Source organism: Gallus gallus, chromosome 14 (assembly GCF_016699485.2).
Source record: "Gallus gallus isolate bGalGal1 chromosome 14, bGalGal1.mat.broiler.GRCg7b, whole genome shotgun sequence".
Classification (NCBI taxonomy): Eukaryota; Metazoa; Chordata; class Aves; order Galliformes; family Phasianidae; genus Gallus; species Gallus gallus.
This window is the reverse complement of record NC_052545.1, coordinates 12,040,308-12,063,671: the sequence shown is the minus strand read 5'-3', so window position 1 is coordinate 12,063,671 and position 23,364 is coordinate 12,040,308. Positions and strand designations below refer to the sequence as shown.

At 46.5% G+C, this 23,364-nt stretch overlaps 2 protein-coding genes across 4 annotated transcripts in view; one reads left to right on the top strand and one right to left on the bottom strand.

The window, feature by feature from the left end:
* Nucleotides 1-23,364, top strand: part of RHBDF1 (rhomboid 5 homolog 1) — a 69,421-nt gene that overhangs the window by 1,511 nt on the left and 44,546 nt on the right. Inside the window, exon 1 of one of the 3 annotated variants that reach the window (XM_015294608.4) lies at nt 13,789-15,689. The exons of 1 other annotated variant lie outside the window; for it this stretch is intronic. The gene's annotated coding sequence lies outside the window, so the exon portion shown is untranslated. Of the gene's footprint in view, nt 1-13,788; nt 15,690-16,813; nt 17,001-23,364 lie in introns of those variants that run through there. One more of the 3 variants, XM_046900704.1, reaches the window with a different exon arrangement.
* Nucleotides 249-13,737, bottom strand: MPG (N-methylpurine DNA glycosylase). The gene is made up of 4 exons (XM_414945.8): nt 13,698-13,737; nt 7,765-7,987; nt 4,617-4,821; nt 249-768 (listed from the first exon to the last, which is right to left on the bottom strand). Exons 2-4 carry the CDS (start codon nt 7,981-7,983, stop codon nt 374-376), a joined length of 819 nt encoding a protein of 272 aa, XP_414945.4. The 5' UTR covers nt 7,984-7,987; nt 13,698-13,737; the 3' UTR covers nt 249-373.

The window sequence follows — 23,364 nt, the reverse complement described above, 5'->3', positions numbered from 1 at the left end:
GTCAGCCCTACTGCCACCCACTCTTCTGGCATTCTGCTGAAGAAACCAAGTGTGCCAGCCTCTCCTGGGGGCCAGCGGAAAGGGGAGCAGCACAGCAGGTCAAAGCGGTGAGCTTTCAGCAGTCATGCACCTTACCAGAGCCTGGATCCATTCACAAGGGAGAAAGTGGCTTTCAGTGCTCAAATCCAACCTCAGTTCTGGCTGGGAGATTCGTGCCAGTCTGCCCCATGAATAAAATTCCACCTTACTGCAATGAAATATGTTTATTGTTAAAAACCTCCAAGCTGCCCTTCCTGCTGCCCCAACACGGCTTGAGGCTCTCCTAAAGAGAGACCTCCTCAAGTCCTGGTTGGTGGCACACTTGCAGGACTCATCAGCTGCAAGAGATGGGTTCCATTGCTGCCATCTCTCGCTCCATTTTCTTGTCTACAACACTCACAAATTTGTTTCCCCGTAAATAAAACCTGAGAGGTTTCTGTGACCATTCTCCTCTGTTCCCAATACCAATCCTGGTCGTGGCTACCACGTCCTGCTCCCCTGGCAGCTCCTGTCCAGGTACCATCCAGATGGCCGCATCTCGAGTCAGGTCCCTTTGGTCAAAAGCCTTATCAATCCCAAATGCTTGGCAGAGCTTGGAGGGCCCATTACACAGCTGCCAGTCCTTCAGTGGCTTTGCGGGTCCTTTCCTTGAAGCGCTGCGCATCTCCCTCATCACATCTAAACCCTGCAGAGGCTCCAGAGAGCGGAGTAAGACTGCAGCCCCTTCCCCTGTGCAGAAAAAGAGCTATATGTTAGTACAGGTTTGTTCGGAAGGAACATCTCAGCAGAAGCACTTCAGTTCCATTCCCTGCCCCTGACAGAGCAGGGAGTTGCCTGCAGCATCCAGCCACAGGGCCTGTGCTTCCCTCAGGCTGCTAACTTGGGGTCAGTGCACTCCCTTCCCTATGCTGAATGTCCAGCATCCCATAGCTCTGTGTCCTTGGTTCATCTGCCCTCACCCACCCCCACTTCCTGATGTTTCTAGGCCAAGCTGCAGCTCCAAGACTTGCCAAAGGGCAAGAGGTTTTTCTTATGTCACCACGATGTTCGGGAATAAATACATATATGGCTCAGTTTTGGCATAACTATCCAGAGCTGCTCCCAAACCCAGTGGATTTATAATAAAGTCTGATGATAAGGTCTCCAGCCAGCAAATGAGAGGAGAAAGAAGTCCAGATGCTGCCAACAAAACGAGGCAGAGCTGGGCTGGAGGAGGGCTTCTGGTGTGTAGCTGCGGGCTGGGGAGCAGCTGGGCCGCTCCAAAGGAGCCCTGGGTGGAAGCATTACTGATCCAAGTGCCGGGCTGAGGTGTAGGTGTGACAAACACGGCCTTGGGTGGTACAGAGGAGCGAGGTCAGCGTCCTCGTGCCAGGGAAGCTCTTGTGAGATGGGTGCTGGGGTAGCAGGGGGCTGCACAGCCCTGAGAGCATCGCTTCAGCAGAGACAGCCCCATCCATGACAAAAGGTGAAGAAAACTCATTTTCTTCTCCAGTGTGATTCATCACCCTGCCAGGAAGGAGCCTTAGGAACCTGTGGCTCCCCACAGCCACCAGGACTGACTGCTCCCCCTCATTTTGGTGAGGGTGGAGCAAAGATACAGCTCTAAGCAGAGAAAATCCCCTGCAAGGAGGATTTCCAGCCCGACTGGGACAGAAATACTTCTCCAGTATTTTCCATCAGAGAGCAGGGAAGGTCTTCTTCTGACCCTGAGTGGGTGCGGTGAGGGCCTGGCAATGCAGTCTGTGTGCTGCCCCACACAGTGCCTGTTGTGCGGGGCCGCCCACGGCATTCCTCCCCTCCGCCTCGTGCTGGGGATGCTGCTCTGCAAGGACTTCCTTTCCCTCTCCAGCCTCCAACATCTGGAGCCGCGCTCAAGCCTGGCAGAGGCTCTTGTAACCCAGCAGATCCCCAAGGACTGCAATTTCCCAAAATAGAATCCCTCTCCTATTTTGTAGTGCCACAACAAGCTGCTCTCAGCTCGCAAGCTGAAAGCCCGATCTCTTGCTGTTGCCAGGTGTGCCTATTGCCTTGCACTGCACAGAGCCCGTCTACGTGAAACAAACACTTCCAACAGCTGTCCGCAATCTGTTTGCAGGCACTCCCTTTGCTAAGGAAGGGAATGAAGCTAATCTGGCAGCCAAAAGCTGCTACAGTGATCTAGAGCTCAAAGGTCATTTTCGATTTTTAAGAACATCCTCCACGTCCTAATTCTGCTTTTCAGCCATGCACACAGTAAGATCCTTCACACTGGGATGCTCTCGCTCACCAGCACTGACTGTGAGATTCTGAGGAATGGCTAATTACACTCCAGCCCTCATCCATCACAAATGCAAGTGGAAACTGCAGGCACTTGAATTCGAGTGTGTCCTTGTGAGCTGATGTGAATAAAGGCACACGCTGAGAGCAGCTGCAGCACTCCCAGACCCCCACGCAGCAGTAGCAGAGTACCTGGCATTTGTCTCCGGCTGCTCTGTGAGCATTTCCACTAGAAAGCTTTCCAACTCTTTCTAGCTACGTGCAGCACGGGTGAGAGTGAGAGCAACACCGCCAGGGGAAGACAGGAGCCCAGGGATGCCACAATGAGCTACTGCCTTCTCTGCCCACTCCTCCATAGGTGGACGTTTGGGACCTGCTGGGTGTGCTTGCACATCAGTCTTATTTTAACTACTAAACAGTAGCTGCATCCTTCTGGCTCACCTCCTGCCTGCCAGAGTGCTGCAGCCTTCTCTGTGCAGCCTTCTCTGTGTGCAGCCTTCTCTCTGTGCAGCCTTCTCTCCTGCCCAGCTCGCTCCCAGGGCTACCTGCCTTCAGCAGCTGCCTGACACAGACACTGCTGCTGCCACGCTCTTGGCAGGAATGCCTGTCCTGTGCTCCAGCCCAGAAGCACCACACATTGCCCTCCCACGCCTAGCAGAGTCTCTCCATGTAAGGAGCAGATTTAGAGCTGAACGCTGGGATCTGACAACAAGGAAGAGGCCGGTTCTGTCCCTGGGCAGCCAGGAATCACAGAACGATAAGGAATTCCCACAGCCGGGCTGTGCTGCTCGCTTCTCCTTCCCTGGACTGACTCCAGCTCTCACTCTTGGCAACAGCTCTTGGCCACTGGAGAGAAGAAAATTTTCTCCTCTCTCCACCCATCTGACTCACTGCTCCCAAAACACTTCCTTCAAAGTCCCAGTCTGGGATCCCCGCTGTGTGACCCCACGCCCGGGTACAGAACCACCGGGATCCCCATTTTACAACAGATTACTTCAGGTCTGGCAGCAAAATGCTCACATTGGCAAAGTCCCGAGAAACAAACCACAGCAAAGTCAAAGAGAAGCTCGACCAGCAATTACTGCCTTCCTGAAGTGAGGGAAGCCCAGCGTGCCTCTCAGCTCTTGGGAAGGCTCTCTGTACTAAGATGATTCTGCTGCCAGCGCCAAGATGCGCCGTGGGATTCAGTGCACTGAGAGACGTTGGGTATATCTGGCTGTCATTTAGGATTTCTCCACAAAGCAATGCAGAGATACACCAGCCGGCTCCCAGCAGCAACAGGAAGGCCTCTTCCAGTAAAATCCCATGGGACGCAGCTTTACCTCAGTGATGTACACAAAGATTCCCCCTTCCTCCCGTTATTATTTCCCAGTATTTCAAACAGCAAGAGCCCCGTTCTGAACAAAGAACCGTTCTGCTTTCGTTATCTGAACAGCTTTGGCAGAGACACAGTAATGCATTTCACATGTGTTCATCCATCAGACTCCAGACTTCCACTTAGGAAGACAGGCTCTTCCCCCACACCGTTACCTGGCACTGTTTTTCTGCTTGGCTACTGTCCAAAGGCCAAAACCAGGGGGTTAATGGTCAATGTCACAACGCTTTCTGCTGTGGTATACACAATATGCTGTATCTTGGAAATGGTGGAAAAGAATTTTTTGAGATTTTTCAAACAAAATCAGTGTTTAAGAAACACATACCGCAATTTCAATGTATCTCATTAACCAAAACCATTTTTTTCCGAGGCAAAAGCTATCACCTGTAAGGAAAGCAACAGCTGCTTGTTAAAAGGGGAATCATTTGATTAAGGACTGCTTTTATTATCATGAGAGCAATACAGGGGGAGTACAGATCCTGTCACAGCCTGCTTTGGGGATTTTCTTTTCTAGTTTGTTTTTCCTGAAGATATAGCAAAACAGCTAAAAAGCTTCTGTAACAACTCAGATGATAATGCTCAGACATCGCAGACCTTTTTGTTTTCCCTGGCATTTAGTTTCTGGAGATAAAGGCAGGAGACAGAAGACTTTCTTCTCATGACAGTGTACACCAAGGTTTAGACTTCCACTAGACTGCAAGTTTCTTTCTACACCACCACCCTGAAGGATCACACGGATAAGGCAGCAGCTCAGGTCATCCAAACTGAAAGCACCATCCTGTAAAGATACCCTTCCAGTCCTTGATCTTTATTTCTGCACCTGAACAGCTCATGGAACTCACAGCTGGGACCAAAATCCCACCTGGCCGTGTAGCCAGAGATGGGCCCTGCTCACAGTGTTTGAAGCTAACACACAGACACTGAATGTCCTTTGGCTTCAACTCACCTTGGCTGGAAACGTTCACGCAGAAATAAATCCCATAGATCTGATACACGTACAGAGTTCCTGGTTTCATGAACATGGCTGCGTTCCGTTGAGTTTGCTTCCCACCTTTTGAGTGGGAGGCTTCATCTTCCCCACCCAGATAGGCTTCTGTTTCAACAATCCTCCCCCAGAGTTCCCTGCCGTCGGGAAGTTTGCGAACCAGAATCTGAAAGAGAGGTCGGAGGGCATCAGTTAGCAACAGCCCCCCGTGCAAAATAACCAGAGCACAAAGCTTCTGGAAGCAAAGTCATCAGAAAGAGGGCCCTTATGGCACTGCCCACTCTCCTCTCACTCTCTGAATGCAGTCTGTAAGCTGGCATGAGCTGTTCCAATTTCTACTGTTTGGACCACATCCCAGGACAAGAAGTTTCTACCTGTCATTCACCCAGCAAAACGCCTGGGGTGCGTAGCTGGGGCAGTATCATACAGAACAAATTTATGACCATATGTACAACAAAGCAGCAATCTGCACAGCCCACAGAACTGCTTCTGTGGTTCTTTCCTGCATTCCCACCCCAAACCACCAGGACAGCAAGTGGTTTAAGGCAAAAAAGCACCACTGATACAAAGCAGCACGAACGTGTATGCATTCAATCAGAAGAAATAGGACAGCAGCGTTAATTAAATAACTACTGTGATTGGACAGACTCTCCCCCTAGAGGTGTTTCAAAAAAGTCCTGGCACCTGACTATAGAGATAACCAGAATTGAAGTATCAGTGCTATTTCTGTGTTTTCTGCACAGCAGACAGGACCAGTGCAGGAGAGCTGGTAATTGGCCTCAGGCAGAAACAGCAGGTCTTTGTTATTGCACTGTGCTCCTCCTTGCTGCCAGCTCCTTAAATAAAACCAAGGAGATGGGGAAAAGAAAAACAAACAGCCACAACTCTGAAAAGATTCTCCTGAAGAACATAAAACAATCAGTGAACTCCTTACAAAGCTGCAATTCCTGCATTTCATGCTTTCCCCACAGTATTTCCCAAATAACTGAAAACATCAGTATTTTATTGTTGTGGAAAACAATGACTTCAGAAAAGCACTGGTGCCTGTGAATACTCCAAAAGCACACCCATGTGGCCAAATTGCTCTTTCAGTACAATGAAAAGCAGTGGTAAGGTTACAGTTTTAAGAGTATGCAGGCATTTCCCTGACTCTTCTGACAAAATATCTACAGTTGAAACAGTTAAATGTAATAAGTAATACTGGTACAGAAAGCACCAAGATCTGGTAGAAGAAAGATAATAAAACACTAAACTACCATGCAGTTATATGAAAATAAGAGCACAGATTGGGTCACAGGAGAACGTACGTTATACTTCAAAGAAAATGTAAAAATGTCATTGAATTTGCCTGGTTTGTAATTCTAGGCCCAAATAGGAAAAGGATAGAATTAGGAGTAAAGTTATTATCTGCCTAGGGAGATAATAATGGAGATGAATGTTAGAGTCACCGAGACACCAAAAAATGCATTAGTGGATGGTTTGAGCTATCATCATACAGAGCCAGGGAATCTCACAGTAGGATGGGACACGGACTGTATTTTCTAGGCACCAAAAAGTAGTTTGCTGAGTGAGTAATCGGACCTCCCAAGAGAAGACGAAGCTCTCAAACTGACCCGAACTCTTTGCCGAAGACTCAGCACTGAAAAACAACTTTGCTTCATGACCACGAAGCATAAAATTCAGTGTCCTTCCACAAGCGTTAAGGTCCAAAAATAATCTGTTACAGTATGGCTTATCAGCAAAAAGGGGAAACTACATAAAACAAGGAAGCTTGTTAAGAACTTAAAAGAGACAGCCAGCAGGCCAAGCAGGAAAGGCAAACTTCTAGCAGGATGTCTATAAAGAGAGAAAATACATTTGATATATGAGAGAGACATCGAGAAAGACCAAAAATAAACCTGGCAGGAGCAAAGCAGAGCAAAGGTGTCCATTACATGCAAGACAATATCCTTCAGAAGTAAAACCGATGGTAGATACAGAGATACAGGCCAAAACAAAGTTACTGGAACAAATCCCTGAAGTATCTAAAGCAAAGAGAACCCGGGGAGTTTCTTCACCCTACAGGTAATAAAGATATAAAGAGGACTCAGAGAAGGTAAGATCATAGCACTGAAACTAAAAACACACTTTGCAATCGTGTTTAGAAGGTCCCAGAGTCAAACTTTATACAGGGACAACACTGGAGGAGCTCTCTCAAATGAAAAGAGGGTTTTTTGAAGGACCCACTGAGCAGAAGAGACACAGTTTAGCTCCCCTTCTCCCAAAGGCGGGGTCCAAAGATTCCTCAACATTTCTGTGTTGGGATAAGGGTGAAGGTCCTTTCATGAACAGGTAATGACTTAAAACCTCCGAAACTGAAGGTAGAAAGAACAGGTTTCGGAGTGAACAGAGCTGTGGAGTCCCAGAGGCCTCCATGCCAAGGTGGATGCTGCCTCACATGTTTCTGTTAGTAATGTGGGGAAGGTGATCACCATCTCTACTGGTAATCCTGAGTTATTCAGAACTGCAAAAATAGAAGAAGGCAGATCCAACTTTTAGAGCATACAAGGCAGCGTAAAAGAAAGGACCAAGCAGGCTGCTGAACTGCCAGATGAGAATAAAATATGTCAGTACAATATGACAGTGGATATCAATCAAGAAAGGCCAAGGACCTGGCATGCAATTAGCATCACGAGATAATCAAATGGAGGTAGAGAAGGAAATGATGCTGGCTGCATAGCATTACTTTCCACTGGGAAAAGCAGGAGCCAAAAACAAATAAAGGAGTACCTGAAAGGAAAATAATTGGCCTTAAACAACCTTCAAACCACCAACAGCAAGGTGTATTTCAGTAAACCAGAGAAAAAGGAGAAACTCCACAAAAAATAAACTAATTCTGAAGTGCGACAGTAAATTAAACCTAAAAAATTACCTCTGTGACTACATCCAAAATAGATTTAATAACTAGTTTTCAATTTAACCAGAATTTTACAAGAAAAATAATGAGAACACTATTCCTAAAATAGCAAAGCCCCAGAGGCAAATGGCAAAAAAAAAAAAGATCATCCCTTTACACTAAATTATTACTGTACTGCAGCATGTATTAGCTAACGTTGGTGTTAAGTCCTACCTGTCCCAGGAAGGATTTGGCCAGGCTGATGCAGGGCTGGTTGAAGAAATCTGCTTCAAGTTGGGAAGACTGTTTTTTCTCTGTTGCAAAATATTTGCTGCTTTTTGGAGAAGAGTTCCCATCAGGAGTGGTGGTCGTGTTCTTCAAGGCATCAGGAGGGATGCTGGAGTTGCTTTGGAGGGCGCTTAATTGAGCCAACAGCTTTCTTTTTCTTGGCATAGTTCTAGGAAATAAAAGCAGACATATTTGGAAATGTAAAGATTATTTTAAAATAATTCGTTTCCACAAATTCTTATTTTTACACATCGCTCTACAAAGGCTCTGAAGGGTATTACTGATGAGACAGTCCAGGCAAACCACAGGAGCAGGTGACATATTGAGCTGGATTTACGTCAGGTTAGGCAAACATTGGGCTCTGCTGACATGCAAACAGAATACTGCAGTTTGAGCTTTCATCTTTTAAGGGCTCAAGATAACAATAAACTCTGGTCCATGTAGCAGTAAAAATACATTTGCTAACTGTCAGGTTAGGAAATTTGAAAGCAAAAGTAAACCTGCACCATCTCCTTTCTACTCAGAACTTAAATCATCTATTAAGCAGACAAGAGAGAACATGAAAACACTTCTAAAATTGTGCTGGTTCAAAAAGTTCACAGAAGTGACATCTCAATCATTTTAAATAATGATGTAATGGGTAAGAATCCAAATCTCCATGGAACACAGAACACTGAAGCTGGGAGATGCCTGATTTACAGTCAGTGTCAAGCTTGTCACGCTGCAGAAATGTTTGGACTAAGACCTCCACGAAGTAAGGCTTCAGCTCACCGACCAAAGAGACTCAGAACAGAGTGTTCCAAACTACTGTATGTATTTGTGACAACTGCATAACCTGAAACTGTTCTTGGAGGTCTGTCACCAATATTCTGGCTTCAAAAAGTTAGTGTGTCTTTTCCTGTGCCGCAGTCCTTATGTTTGTCAAACAGGAACAAATGTACTCATTCTATAAAGCTCGCTGAAATCTCTGCTGGCTAATGGCATGGTGTGGGAGCTGGGGGTGATGGATCAGCACTGAGACTGCAACCAGCTTTGGTTGGAGCTATTTTAGTGCAACAGCTGCATTCTGTATTGCAGTAATTCAGGGATGTTCGAGACTTGCCATAGAACTGCCAAGCCCATGTCAGGTGTTCTGCTCTGCACTATAGCTTTCACTTTGTGGCAACTCTTAAAAACATCACGAGAAGCCACTTACCTCCCTCAGACTAAATTGCCTGATGGCCTTTGCAAATATGAGTCCTGGCTGGGAAGGAGGATGTGAATAGCAGAAAGTTTAGGAAGGAAGGGACAAAAGAGGAACACTTTTCCATATCAGGCTATCTTCTAAAAAGTCAATCAAGTGAATGTTTCCTGCTGAAAACTACCTCCAGGCTTCTCTGACAGTATTAACTGGAACTACATGAAGACATAGTGAAAACATAACCAATCTGTGGGGAGCATGAACTCAATTGGTAATTTGTGCTTTTATGGAATGCAGCATCAGAAACAGGATCTGAGTTGCCTGGCACCTACTGCGTTTGTAGTTAAGTCATTCTTAGAAGATGCAAGTGCTCTTACACAAACACTACACTGGCAGCCCAAGGTCATCAATCAAATGTGATTGCATTCCTATAGGCTGATCCCAGACAGACCTCGGCATCTTCACCTCTCATTAGAAGCAGCAGTGGGATACTGCCTTATAGTCATGAGAAATTCAGAGCCTACAACACGTGATTGCTTTAAAAGCAATAACAGGCTGGCTGAAGGGAATGCAATACTGTCTCAGAAATCCAGAAAAGCCCCAGTCTACGCTTTGTGCTTGTTCATGCCACGATGCAAGACAAAACCCTATGCCTCAAAGCCTATCTGCTTTTTCTATAAAGGATGTTACCTGTACGTACAAATCCCTTCTTGCATATGAAAAAGCACACTGTAAGTGACAGTGCATTTCAAGTACCCAAGCCCTATTTATTTAGGAAGTAAGAGACACCATCTCTTCACATGCAGGTCTGCACACAAATCCCACAGCCTCGAGACTGTGTGCCCCAAATAAGAACCAGCTGTGGATTCAATCACTTTTTACTAATCCTGTTGTAACCAAACCAGCTACAAGTTGTTAAGCACCTGTGTGCACACATAAAGAAGCAGGGAAATCAGAAGAGAAAGATTAAGAGCTGAACAGCTCTGCACAGTGCCTGAAGCATTCAGACCTGCTGGGCTATTCTCAGGTAATTGTTTAGGGCCCCTGCAAGCCAGAATCAGAAACACTGAAACAGGTGTAAAAATACAGCTCAGCAGCAGACACCCCCTGAAGACGAGGGACAGCAGAGTCTACACAGACTTCTTTAATCCCTCTAAAAAGACTGCATGTGTAGGTATTTCCTTGTGTAGTCAATGAGATGAAGTAATTCCATCAGTAATGTGCATATTCTCGTGGCTCACAGGCCCAGATACCTGCAGCAGCCAGATGCTCCTGGCAGACATATGATGAAGGAATGTATGCAAGACTACATTGCCACTTCTGGGGAAACAATTCCTTATACAGTTCCCAGTTGTATAGATTTTAGATGGGTATATACGAATAGTACAGTGGGCGAAACCAAAGGACATTTCTTCCTGCATCCTGCTCTTATCACAGGTCAAAAGCAGAAGCCAAGGAAAGAACAGAACCAACACACAGTGCTTCTCCAAGCATCCTCCACATCTCTGGACAGAAACCTTTGAAGCAGGCACAGCTCCACGTACTTACTAATCATGAGCTTTATCCAGTCGTCCTCTGAACCAAGGTAACATCATCCAAACCACACTGCAACAACCACCACTTAACTACACATTGCTACACGTTCCCTCAAAGTGTTCTGAACCTGCATCTCAGAAATGCAGTTTGGTTCTCCCTACTTCTTGTATTTGCAAGAGACATGGTAAAGTATGCCTTGCCTTCTTTACTGATGAAGAAAGCATCATAGAAGTAGTCATTACAGCTCCAAAAACTCACTCATTTTGTGTGTGAATTTAGGACCGCTCCCCTGGCCACATGAATCAGTTTGTATTTGCAATTCACCAGTCACCCTTCCTCTCCACCACCTAAAATAATGTTAAACCAGCTGGAAACATTGTGACAGTCAGCACCATGCCCCTTTTCCAGGTCACTGCAAAACGTTGCTCAGCACATCCTTGCACCACTCCAGAGGTGATCTCCACTCACTGGGAGTGCTGCCCATTTACTCACACCCTCTTTCCTATCTTTGCACAAAGCGTTCAGGATGGGAACCATCGTACTGTGGCAGGAGCTGCTCACACTGAACCAGAGGGCTGCAGCCATCTCTCTGGACAACAGTGTGAGAAGAGGCAGAAAAAAGCCTTCCTGAAAGAAAGAGTACAGGCAGGGATTGATAGCTATAATTATAAATACTACATCAATCCCTTCAGAGATGGACTTTGATAGTATTTGCAGTCCTACTAATACCTCCAAAGGATGGCAAAATAAACAGTGATTGTATGCACCTTACTGAGTGCTCTGTAGGTCTGACAATGTCATTTCCTGCACAGAGTCCTTCCAGCTCCAGTCTATGCTCCTACTGCCTGCTGGACATCTTGAGCTTTTCACAGTGAAACATAATCATCCTTCTGTAAAGATCAAAGAAGATACAAAATGAGAGAAAGCAATGAAACATCACAAAGAAAAGAAATCCCTCATCAAAATTACACTTAATTTTGGTTGACTCTCTTAAGTCACTTTTTTCTATTCTAATTTTTCCCCACCATTCTAGCAGAGTGACAAAGCTGCATGAAATGAAAGCACACAAGTTAAGTACAATACTGGCAATGGATGTCAGCTAGTTCAGTCCCCAGAGACCCGAGTTAACCAAGCCATTATCAAGCAGCATTCATTCAGTGAGGCCACAAACACTGATAGGCAGTTCTGTTTTCTGACGTACACTGACATTATGTGTGGCAAACGTCCTTTGGGGATATTTGGCTAATCATCCAAAAACTATGAGTAATTTTTTTCCACTTACATGACAGCATTGAAAACACTCATGATTTGTAAAGTTCACCGAGTGACCAAAGATGTCTCTCATTAATGCGTTGATAAAAAGAAAAACCTGTGACTAAAACCCTCAAACATCCAAATAACATCCAGAGAGTTCCACTTAAGGGCTTCTGTTGAAGTACAGCAACTTAAGGACCAGGAGGAAAGGCACAGAGCACAAACGTTTACCCACAGAAGAATCCCAGAGGTGCTCCCTGCATAAGCACAGAAGCAGAGAATTCCTCCTCAGCTCACACCCAAAGGATCTGCTCCATACCCAATCCTACAGAGGAGTAATATCTGAAGTCCTACGAGAAACTTTTGACAGGTAGACAGGCAGGGGGATGGGACAGATGATTTCCTCCAGATTTCAGGCCAGCTAATCAAAGAAAGCTCTTAGTATTGAAGCCCTGCACAAACAGCCTGAGCTCTCCAGGAAAACCAGATGCAGAGAATCACACGTTGCCATCAGTCATGAGACAAACTCAGTAACAGCTAAGATGCTGCTCTAGGAGATTCAACTGGGATGCTGAATCGCACATGTTACCAGCTTGTGTCTGTGAGTGAGAAAGTGCCTTTCTTCTATTTTCAGAGGAAAGATTTCCTACATTTAGTGATTTGGGATTAATCTGTATGGTTACAGGGAGAATATTTGTCTGTGCTTTGCACTGTAGTACCAGATGCAGTCAAATAATTCAAGTAAGAAAACAAGACACTGACTCAAGGCTTAATGGATGATGATCTGCAGAGGTACACTTGTGAATGCAGGTTAAGATAAACAGCTGATGTAATGTCCACCACGACAGTGAGCATTTTCAAAACCCCAGAACGAAGCCTTTGGGCTCTACATCAACAAAGGATCTGAGGAGTGGGGACAGTTTCCCCCACCGCTTTGGATCACATGCTGTATGTGAGCCTGCTACCGGCAAGCGAGACAAAAAACTTCAGATAACACAGGAACAAAAGCTAAAGCCTCTCCTATAACGAGACACTTCCAGGAAGCCATGAAATCACCGCTTACTGTAAAGGCTGTGAAAATCTGAGTCAAACATAGATGTGAACCAGCAGACCTCGAACGCTTTCTCTTTCACGCCACAGCAGCCTCGGTTCTAACACGGCAATCTTAGAAGAGCAACCATTTTCAAAGCAGATCCTCCAATCAGATGGCATTCCTGTACACTGGGTGTCTCTCCTCCCGACTGGGTCCAAATCCTACCACTTCTGTGGAACGTACACATCTGCACAGTGGTCGACTTTCCACTTAGCTACGAGACCCCTCTTGTCTGAGGTCTCCGCAACACCTGTTACTGCCTCCACAGCCTTTCACCTAATGCACAGACAGGCCAAAGGAAGCTCCTCGCAGAACAGAAGCAACGTGACAGGAAACCACAGTGCAGCCCTATTCAAACTGTGTGTGTACACATTACTGCTCAGGCCGCGCTCCCCCCAGCCTGAATGTATTCACACCGTGGGGATGGCACCATTTTTCTGTGTCCATTACAGCACTGGAGAGGAACGCTTCAGTTCACGGCCCTGTGATGTGGAAACAAACAGCACTGACTGACAACCACGCAGACAGCCGGGTGACACCTCACAGCCTTTTCTATGAGACAACCCGACCATCTGCCATTCCTGCCGGCGAATCCTGCACGAAATAACACTTTAGGGCGGCGGTAAGAGCAGCCCAGACGCACACCGCTTTCACACCGCAGGACGCGTTGAAGCTCCAACGCCCAGCCCACCGACACCCGCTCAGGCCCACCCGGGGTGCAGCGAGCACAAGGGCTCCCCGGGATGCCCCGCACGCCGCCGGGCCGGGCCCCACTGCGGCCTGCAGGCGGCCCAGCCGCGCCGCACACGCACCTACCGGGCCGCGCCGCCGCCGCTCGGCGCTGCTGGGCCTGGCCGGGCGGGGCGGGCTGTAGCGGGGCGGGCTGCAGTGTGGTGCCGCCTCCACAGCCCGGCTAGGCCGCAGCCCGCGGCGGCTTGCGTGTGGGGGCAGACGTGCACGGGCTTTCCGTCGCTTGTGAAGCTTTCTGTGGGTTTTTGGCTTTGCCTCACCTCTCCAGCACGCTATTCTTTCACATTATTAACGCTCAGAAAAATCAAGGGGTGAACATACGCTGCGGTGAATAACAACGGCCACAAGCCGGCTCTACAGAGGGCCGCATGAATGGTTCCCTCAGCTCCCTGAAGGAGCGCCTGGCCTGCAGGAGATTCTCAGCTTCGGCTTTTACCCAGATGGAGCACAGGGCCAAAATGGGGTCAGAATACAGCTTTCCTCATCGTGTTCTGGAGACGCACAGTTGGGGCTGTTGATTCATAAATAACTCCTATAATAAGACGTCCTAACAGTATCTAGGACTGCACTAACTGTGTGGGGTGTGCGGGAGGCAGCCATGCCAAGAAGGAGCATTTAGCTTCATCTAATTCATGGACTTGCAGGGAGAGATGATGTAGTTATCCCCCAGTATAGGAAGGAGGGAGATGCTGGGTTGATTTCTACTTGGTTCACTTATAGCTGTTACTACATCCAAAGCTCTCCATGCAACTCCCTATGCTTGCTTTATTTTCTTCATACTTTTCCTGTCAGTGGTCCAAGAAGGGGAAGGAAAGTTAAGAATGTTTTAATTGGAGATTTCTCCGGCACTTTGTTTTGCTAACATGGATGCAGATAAGCTCACAGTAGTTAGGATTCCTTGGAGAGATGCTGTTGTCTGGCTGCACTTCAGTCTGAAATCAGTTTCTTGTGTTATTAGCAAAGAAATGAGGAAATCTAAAAAAAAAAACAAAACAAAACAAACAAACATGTAAGCAATGTTGACTGAGTGAATTCTCCAGAGGGGCTTTGTTAGCATCTTGGACCCCCTCGCTCACATGGTTAACATCCCAGCTTTAATGTGGTGTTCGTCTAAGAAGGAAGGCCAAGAATGTGTACGGAAAGAGAGACAGCCAGTCATCAAATTGGCCTTTCAGCAAATCCTGAACATTCAAGGCAAAACGAGGCAAGAATGAGAGATGTGGAAAGGACTTCCTGGGGTCAGACCAGTTCAGCTCTGCAGACTTTCTCCTATGGGAATCTGTGGGACAGGCGCTGTCAGGAATGCTGGCTTCTTTGATGGCAGATCTATTTCATGCCCAGAGGAAGTATTTCAAGCTTTTAGCACCTGAGGAATGTGAATCGCTCAAAGCTACAGCGTATGCCATGTTCTTCATTTGTCCAATAACTTCACTATTACAGAACCAACACCTAAAATAGCCTCCTGTAAAAGCTGATTAGTTTTGGAAGATTAAAAGAAAGATGGAAGTTTCCCCCTCTATTGGGCAAAAGCATTTCTTATGTTTTCCTTGAAAGGAGTGACTTGGAGTCCATTGTTAGAAAATCTGGCTATTGGAGTCCTGGGCTCTGTGGCACACTGCATGTATACAGTGCTTGCAAAGTGGTTCCCCACAGCTTCCAGGATGTGCAGACAGCAGATCAGCATGGGAGCAGAAAAAAGCTTAAGGGACAGATGTCCAGGTTTTCTCCATGTAAGAGACCAAAACTTTCGTGATATTTGTGGAAACAGGATTTTATGTTCAGTTAGAAGGACACACAAAGTCAGTTCCCCGCAGTGGCTGCTGACTGGTCACTTGCCGTGGCTACGTGACTCTCACCAGGATTTGCAAGAGAGCTGCAGAATTTAATGGGCCACCTATTGAAGAATTGCTGTGGATGAAGAAGTTCCAAAAAGCAGAGGGATTTTATGACATCCACTCCTGGCCTCCCGTGACATCCAGTCCTGGTTGCTGCTGCCCACTTCGCTTCAATTCCCAGTGTGTCTTGTTCAGAGCTATTCCCAGCCAGTGTCTGTTAGAGGTATGTACACATGGTCCTCAATTTAGTACCAGAGCTACCCCGCTACTGGATGGGAGAGAGGCTCATAGCCACTTTGGTATCTCCCACACCCAAGCTGAGCCATGGATCAAATATCTGGTTCTGTGAACCAAGCCCATTCAACTTGTTATGTAAGCAGATGTGTATGTTTTATTCTAAATTCGGTGACATCCATGATGGATGCCATTCCACCCACTTTGTACTCGGAGTGCAAAAAATCCTAGCAAGTGCATTGCGTGTAATGGGAAAACAGAATATTAACAGACCTCCTGGGAACCTCAGCTCTGGGCCAGAGAGGGCAGGCAAGTCTTATTTAGTAACATATTAATGGATTCTGCTGGGTCTCTATTTTTGTTTTGGATGCAGGACATTTTGGTTCTCTGACACGACAGAAATGTTTTGCTTTATGGGATCACTCAATGCAGAGAAACAAATAGAAAAAAAAACCAAGCAAGCAGGCCAGTCTGCTGGGTTTTGGTGGTGTTGTAAGGACAGATGTGCCTGGGATCTCTCCCAGCTGCATGGGGCAGGAGCAGTGGGAAGCTCCTATATATATAGCAGTGGGAAGACAGAGACCAAAGGGTCAGCTGAACTGATTGGTTGCTGGGAGGCATGAGATGGAGCTGCCACAAGCCAGCAGCCAGGCTTTTCTAAAAACTGCATTTTCTTTTCTGAAGGTGTTAAAGATGGTTTATTCAGTGTTGCCTAAATCAAGAGAAGTCATACTGCAAACATGACTTAAAAATCAGTTGAAACAGCATAAGCATATAATGGGAAGGAACTGTGTACATATGTATGCATGTATGTACGTATGTATGTATGTAAAGTCAGAGCTTTGCAAGCCTAGGAGCTACCAGCCACCTCCAGCACTGCCCATCTGCTGAGAGTGCCCAGAATGTGCTGGATGCAGGGAAAATGCCACTTCCAATGCTCCTTGCCTCCAGGCACTTATTCTTGCCTCTGTTCCGCAGAGCAGCTTCCCCTCCACTGAGCCACTGCAATAACTTGCAGACTTGTGCTTAAACCAGCTCCTTGAACTGGTTCTTCTGAGGAGAGGAAGTGTGAGGGTGGTGTGGTGGTGCACAGCTGCCTACCCGTGTGAAAGCACACAAGCGTGTCTGTAATCCCTGGACCAGCAGCAGATCACCTTTGGCACGCATAGGCTGGAGCAGTAAGAGTTGAAGCAGGCACAAATGAGGCACATCAGCAGAGCTGAGGTCAGGGTAGCAAACTGAATAACACTTTCTCTGCAACCTGTGCAATGTCAGCATGCAATGGCGTGGAGTAGTTCAGGTAAGCTTTAGCACTGTCTGGTAAGAGATGAAAAAATGTACAAATTAAGATGCAGCTGAGCTGCTTCTGAACATTTGTGTTTGGAGGAATAATCCTTTACCCCTTTAAATACAGAGGGGAGTCATTTTGTTACACACACTGGTATCCACCACAGGGATCTTTGCATAGGGGATGTTTGTATTGCGTGAGTGTGCTGGAATAAAGGCTGGTCACCCACTGACTGGCTCTCCTGGGGCAACAACAGAGCATTTTCCAAACAAGACCTCTTGGGTGGGACTCAGTGTCTCACTGTCCTGGGGACAGTGAACAAAGTCTGAAATGGAAAGAGCAGGATCAAAAAGAAAGAGTTTGCACATAAGCTGAGGAGCTTTTTTCTATAGGGCACTATGGGTACAGAAAGTTGTAGGGGCTGAAGAACTGTTTGAGTAAATGCTTGGTAGGAAGGTCTGTTCGGGGGTGTTAAACACAGACACACCATCTCCAACCCAGGAAGTCTCTGAGCTGCAACCTGCTGAGTCTGTGAAGTATTTAGGAGAAATATGACAATCTGACCTGGTTTTGTACCGTCTGTAAGCTTTTGTACTTTGCACTGTTGGAGGCAGATATCTTCTGCTTCATGGAGTTGTTATCTGACTCATCTGCGTGTAGAGGCATTCTGTAGGAGTCACAATGGTTTTGCTTATCCTGCTTCGTTGATCCCTCCTAATAAGTCAGAAATCATCCAGGCAATGGTCTGAAGGTGAAAGAAAATGTTCAAGAGCAAAAATGCCCCAAATCATCTTCAGTGAAACAGAGCTGCCCAGCCAGACCCTGCTGTTTGCTATCACAGACATCTGAATTTAGGAGACGTGGGCGTGGGCATATTTAGTCATTGACCACAGGCATGACATAGCGCTGGTTGCTAAAACTGACCTGAAGTTGTTTGCCTTGCAGGATATAGGAAGGAGGGTTTGGATTGAATATCGTTGCCTAAGGTCAGAAATGTTAAGCTTGAAATAGCAGAACTTGAGAACGTTTGGGATGTAAACAGGTGACCGGAGGGACGATGTCACAGGCTTTTTGCAAGGGATAATCATTGACCAGAGCTGTTTGTATGCAGGCCTTGATCTGAGGAAGGGTGTGCTGCCTGTGTAGCAGTGCTAGCGGCAAAAAGATGAGCTCTGACTTAAGTGTAAGTTAATGATATTCCCAGTGTTTGGTAACTCCAGCTGCGTGTCCCAGTAGATACAAGAAAGAAAAGATTCTAATTGCTGCATAAGAGAGGCTCATCTCAGGGCTTATAAGCCAAACAAGAACCAGAGATCCTCCTCTCATGGGTTTTGCGTTTCAAATGTAGTAATTGTGACTAAGATTGCTGTTTTATCTCCCTTTAAACCTTTCCCAGGGTAAGAAATCCTAATGCACTCACATTGCCTTAATATAGGTGTCCTTCCCTTTAGAAATCTGCAGACTGAGTTCCCACAGACTTTATGAAACCCAGTTCCTAGGTAGCGGGTGCAGATCTAGAATGACATTTCCCTCCCTGCTACATTAGAAAAGCAAAGTGCTCAGCAATGCCCTGCACTGCTCCAAGTGCTCCATGCAGTCAGCATGGGGGTACTGGCCACCCTCCTGTCCCATGCTGCCTATGGGGCACGGGGGCAGGTAGCATATGAGGAGGTAGAGGTGGGGCTGGGGGAGCAGGGGAGCTGATAGCATGATGAGGTCCTCATAAATATTCCTGCTAAAATAGGAAAGATCTGCAGCTTCTCTCTGAGGTCTCTTTTTCTTTTCTTTTTTTTTTCTTCTCTTACAAAGGCTCTTGAACTGTCAAATCTGAAAGAAATTCATTAGGTTTGATGTGATTATTGCCTGCAGTGGTGTGCAGGCTCTGGGGTGAGAATTCAAGGAACTGGGAAGCAGTGGGGTGCACCCTCTGCATATCAATTTTTCAGCTGGCATTGGACTTGGTGTTCCAGTTCCAAGTACTGTCACTGAAAACAAATGCCTTTTTTTTTTTGAAGAGATGGGAACTCAGATATTCCCAGGAAAAAAAAGCAGTCCTGAGGCACGACTGCAATATAGGTGAGGTTTGCTTTTGAATGGAAATCACCAAAGCTTTCTGCAGCATTCTCTCAGTTTTAACATCTGCTTCAGTCAGGACAGGTCTGTGCTGCAGCTTTGCTGGGGCTTTTACTTAAGAAATGTAAAAAGAAAAAATAAAAGAAAAAATAAAAGAAAAATCATACTCTGACCAAGGGAGGAAAATTCCTACTCTGACCAATCAAATTCTGTTGGGAAAATCCCAGTGTAGTTTAATTATTAATGAAAAAAAAAGTCCCGTTGCTAAAGGATCTTACCCTGTTTGAGGTGGTAATTCCTCTATACTGACAAGGAGAAACTTTTGGCAGTATAAAAACTCTGTGTAAGGGTTTTTAATGGGCTTTGAAGGAAGAATGAAGGAGTTGGCTTTGCCACTGGAAGCCAGCACAGATGGTGGAGGGCCTCCCACTCTTCAGGACTTCCAGCTTTCAGATGGCCTTGTGCGGGTAACTGGGATGAAATAACCAATGGCACATCCTCCTGTCACTTCTGGACTGTCTGGGGTGGTTATACCAAAATCAGCAATCCTCTAAAGCACACCTACCCTAAGTAAAGGCCTCAATGCTCATTGAACAGCAGGGTTAACTAGCACACTGCATCTGATTCTTCCCCATCTGCTCACCCTTCCATGGTCGCGGGTGGCCAAAGAAAAACACACAAGAACTGCAATTGGGAGCATTCTGTGCCCTTGTAGTGGAACATAGGGACTCCCTTCAGGCTTAGTCCTTGAGCCAGTTGAGATACGAATCACACCTGGATGCAGTGATCTGAAACATTTCCCCCTTCTCCAAGCAGCCATAACGGAGATTTTCTGTACGTACAACGTGCACATGGATGGTGCTTTAGTTGGGATTTGGGTTGCTTTTGGCTGCGTGTTAAAATATGTTGTCACGTGATGAGAAACAGAATTTTTACTGGAAAGTTGGGAACACAGAGCCAATGTAAATATGCACTGACAAAATAGGAATGACTTTCAAAATAGCAAAGCTCCCAATTTATTTGTTCCTACTTCCTGAAAATTTATCACATTTACTTAGCTCATGGCTTTTTCCTACTTATCTGTTTTCTCTCTGTAAGTGCAGCAGGAGCTGTGCATTGCTACATGCTGTGGGCTGTGCTAGTTAAACCTTCACATAAAACTTGCCATTGTGTCTCCACTGGATTTGTGGCTTAGCCACTTGTATTCTTAACAAATGTACAGTGATACGGGGTAGGCAAAGACACTTCAGAGCTAAGTCAGAATTCCAGAATTCCTCCTTGTGTCACTAAAATGACCAGAGTTGGGCTTTGGGGTTCGCTTTTCTTGGTCTGAGCAGATGTGGAATTTCTCTTTGTGTCTACAGTGGGAAAATCATTCTGAAGAATGCCTTAATGCAGCCGACTTGTTGCATTCACAGGGGAGGCAGAATAGCTCAGTGTGTTTGCTGCAGTCACCAACATCCCCATAGCTAAGGTGTTACACATCCTATTTACACGTCTTGCATGGGCATCACTAAATTCACTTACAAGTCAGTTCCCGTTGGAATCAAATTCATTTTTCAGCTGAAAGGGTTAGAATTTACATGTTGTGGGATCCATTTTTGGAGTCAGTGCCGTTTCTCTGGAGCAATTTCTGTGGGTAAGATGAGCCCTCAAAATGCTTTCAGGAAAGCAGTTAGCAGGACAGTTTGAAGCGCTGCCATGCTATTTTTCTCAGGCTGACTGGTTAAAGTAAAAACAAAGTCTCTTCTAATCAAAGATAAGTTAAGTGATCCTGAGAAGGGAAATGCTGCAGTGAGCGACTCCTCTGCCCTGCCCTGTGAGCCCGCAGCATGCTGTCTGCCTGCCCTTTCCCAGGAGAAGGCTGTGCACATTGTTGGACCAACTATTCTGAGATAACGTAGATACTCCAGATTTGGTGCATTCAGGAACAAGAGAAGCTGAGCTTCCCCATCAGCACGCTGCCATGGTCTCATTCAAGAGGGATCATTTCCCATGGAGTGGCGAGGTGCTCCCAGGGTCTGGCTTCACCCTCCCTGACTTTGGCACCTGGGTCTCTGGTGCCAGGAGAAACTGCACTTGCAGTCTCTAGAAATGCAAAGAATGCAAACTATTTTTGGGACCACTGGAAGGAAAGTCAGGGTGATTTCAGATCTGTGGGGGAAGGAGAGGACGCCAGCAGAGTGGGACCAACAGATGCAGGATTGCAGCCACAGACCTGGGCTATGGAGATGTTCCACTGCAAGAGAGAAATCGATGCTGACATAATGGACTACAGTAGCCAAAAACCTGAGGGATTAAAGAAATTGGCTGCTCGTTGTCTGTAGGGTGGAGGTTTGTCTGTAGGGTGGAGGTTTGTCTGTAGGGTGGAGGTGGTGCTCCCAGTGCTCAGGGCAGATTCTGAAGTGGCGCTGCACTGGCAGACCACAGCAAACAAGCAAAACTTCACATTTTGACTTTAACTCTCCCAGTGCTGTCAAAATGTCTTGGTCCTTGTGGTGATGTGTGTGGGGAAAATCCTTTTGTGTCAGAGACCCCTGTGAGCTGTGCACACAGAGGCCATGGATGGGGAAGGGCACATTCTAAGTGTGCTGATTGGGTTAGCTAGCAGGTATTTATAAGGGATGTATGGAAAATGTGCACCAACCAGGGGGCCAACTGGCTTTGCAGTCACCTCTCATACAGCCCTGAGATCAAAACCTGTCATACTTCTTGAACGAGATTGCTGCCCTGCATAAATATAAGCGTGATGCATGGACAAAAAAAAAAAAAAGTAAAGCAAACCAAAAAAGTCCAGAACTGAAATCTCAGTTTCCTGCAGACAGCTGTGCTCAAGATGATGCAAACTGACAGTCTTTACCTCAGTCAGATGCATGGGAACCTGAAATCCGACTGCTGTGGACATTTCCAACTGTGTATCCCCAGGGGCTTTCTGCAACCCCAGCAACAGAGCCCTTGGGAGAGCCAGGTGCAGGAAAGCAGAAAAGCAGTGTGTTCTGTTGCTTTGGTCTGGGCAGTCTTAGAGAATTTATTCAAATAAAGCTGCTCCCGCAGCTGGGTTAGGAGCTGAATCTCCAGCTGGTGGCTTGAACTAGGTCCAGTTGTTACCCTGTGGGAAGGCAGCTCAAGGATTGCAGAGAAAGACATGTGGATAAGGGCAGACAGATCTGCAGGGATACCTGCAGGGAACTGGGACTTGAACTCGCTCTGACTGTGGGAGATTGCAAGCCAAAGAGAAGCCACCCCAGCAGCCTCTGCCTGCACCCCACCTTGGAACAGAGCTCTCTGCCCAGGCTGTGCTGGGAGCCTGGTGGGAAGGCTCCCCTGTGCCAGGGAGCACTGCGGGACAGTACTTTATGCTGTTCCTCAGGGGTCAGCATAAAGGTTTTAAAGCAGGTGGCAATTCTATGGCTATTAAATAAGACCAAACTCATATATTTGGAGCTGCTTAACTTGAATCTTTTCAAACCTGTGCTCAAGTAACTGAAGGACTGTAGATTAGGCTGCTATAGCAGAGGTGTGCTACATTAGGAATAAGAAGGGATTATTTCCCCCCAGAGCTTTTGCCAAACCTCAGCCTCAGCATGTATGCAACCCAGGAAGCACGATCCTGGTACGAGGTCCTGCTACATCGCCCAGGAGAAAGAAATGTGGATCAGGCTCACCAGAGTGTTATACTTACAGGTCCACAGCTCTCTGCTGAGCTGAGGTGCTCAACACCATGGCACATAGGAACTGTGGAGCACTCAGGGAGGACTTGGTGCTGCTCCTTCCTGGTCCCAGAGCAAGCTGAGACGGAGCCCAGGATTCCTGTGCTACTCTGGGCACTAAGCCACTGGCCTCCTTCCCATTAGCCATAATCACTGGTTTGCTGGATAATTTATGAGACTTACTGCAGTGATATTCATAAATATAGAAGCTGCTGTAAATATAATTTGTTTCTACAATTTGACAGTGTGTATTCAAGCGACTTTGGACGCCCATCACTCACAGTGGCTAATGACAGTGCTTCTGCTGAACAGAACAAGAGACTTGTGAGCTTCCATCGAGTGTTGCACATTATTCCCTGACCCTCCTGGTATTCAGCTTGTGCCAAAAAGCATGGCAGTTAGTGCCTCTGGTTTAGTGTTATTGCTAGAAATGTTATTGTTAGCCATTAAATCCACTAACCCTATTTTCAGGGTTATTACAGTATTTAACTTGGCTGCTCCGGGGTGATTTTAAAGCTGTGTTTCCAACATATGATATGGGCTAAAAATAGCAAGTGTCTAATCAGAATAATCCCTGGAGAAACTCAGATTCC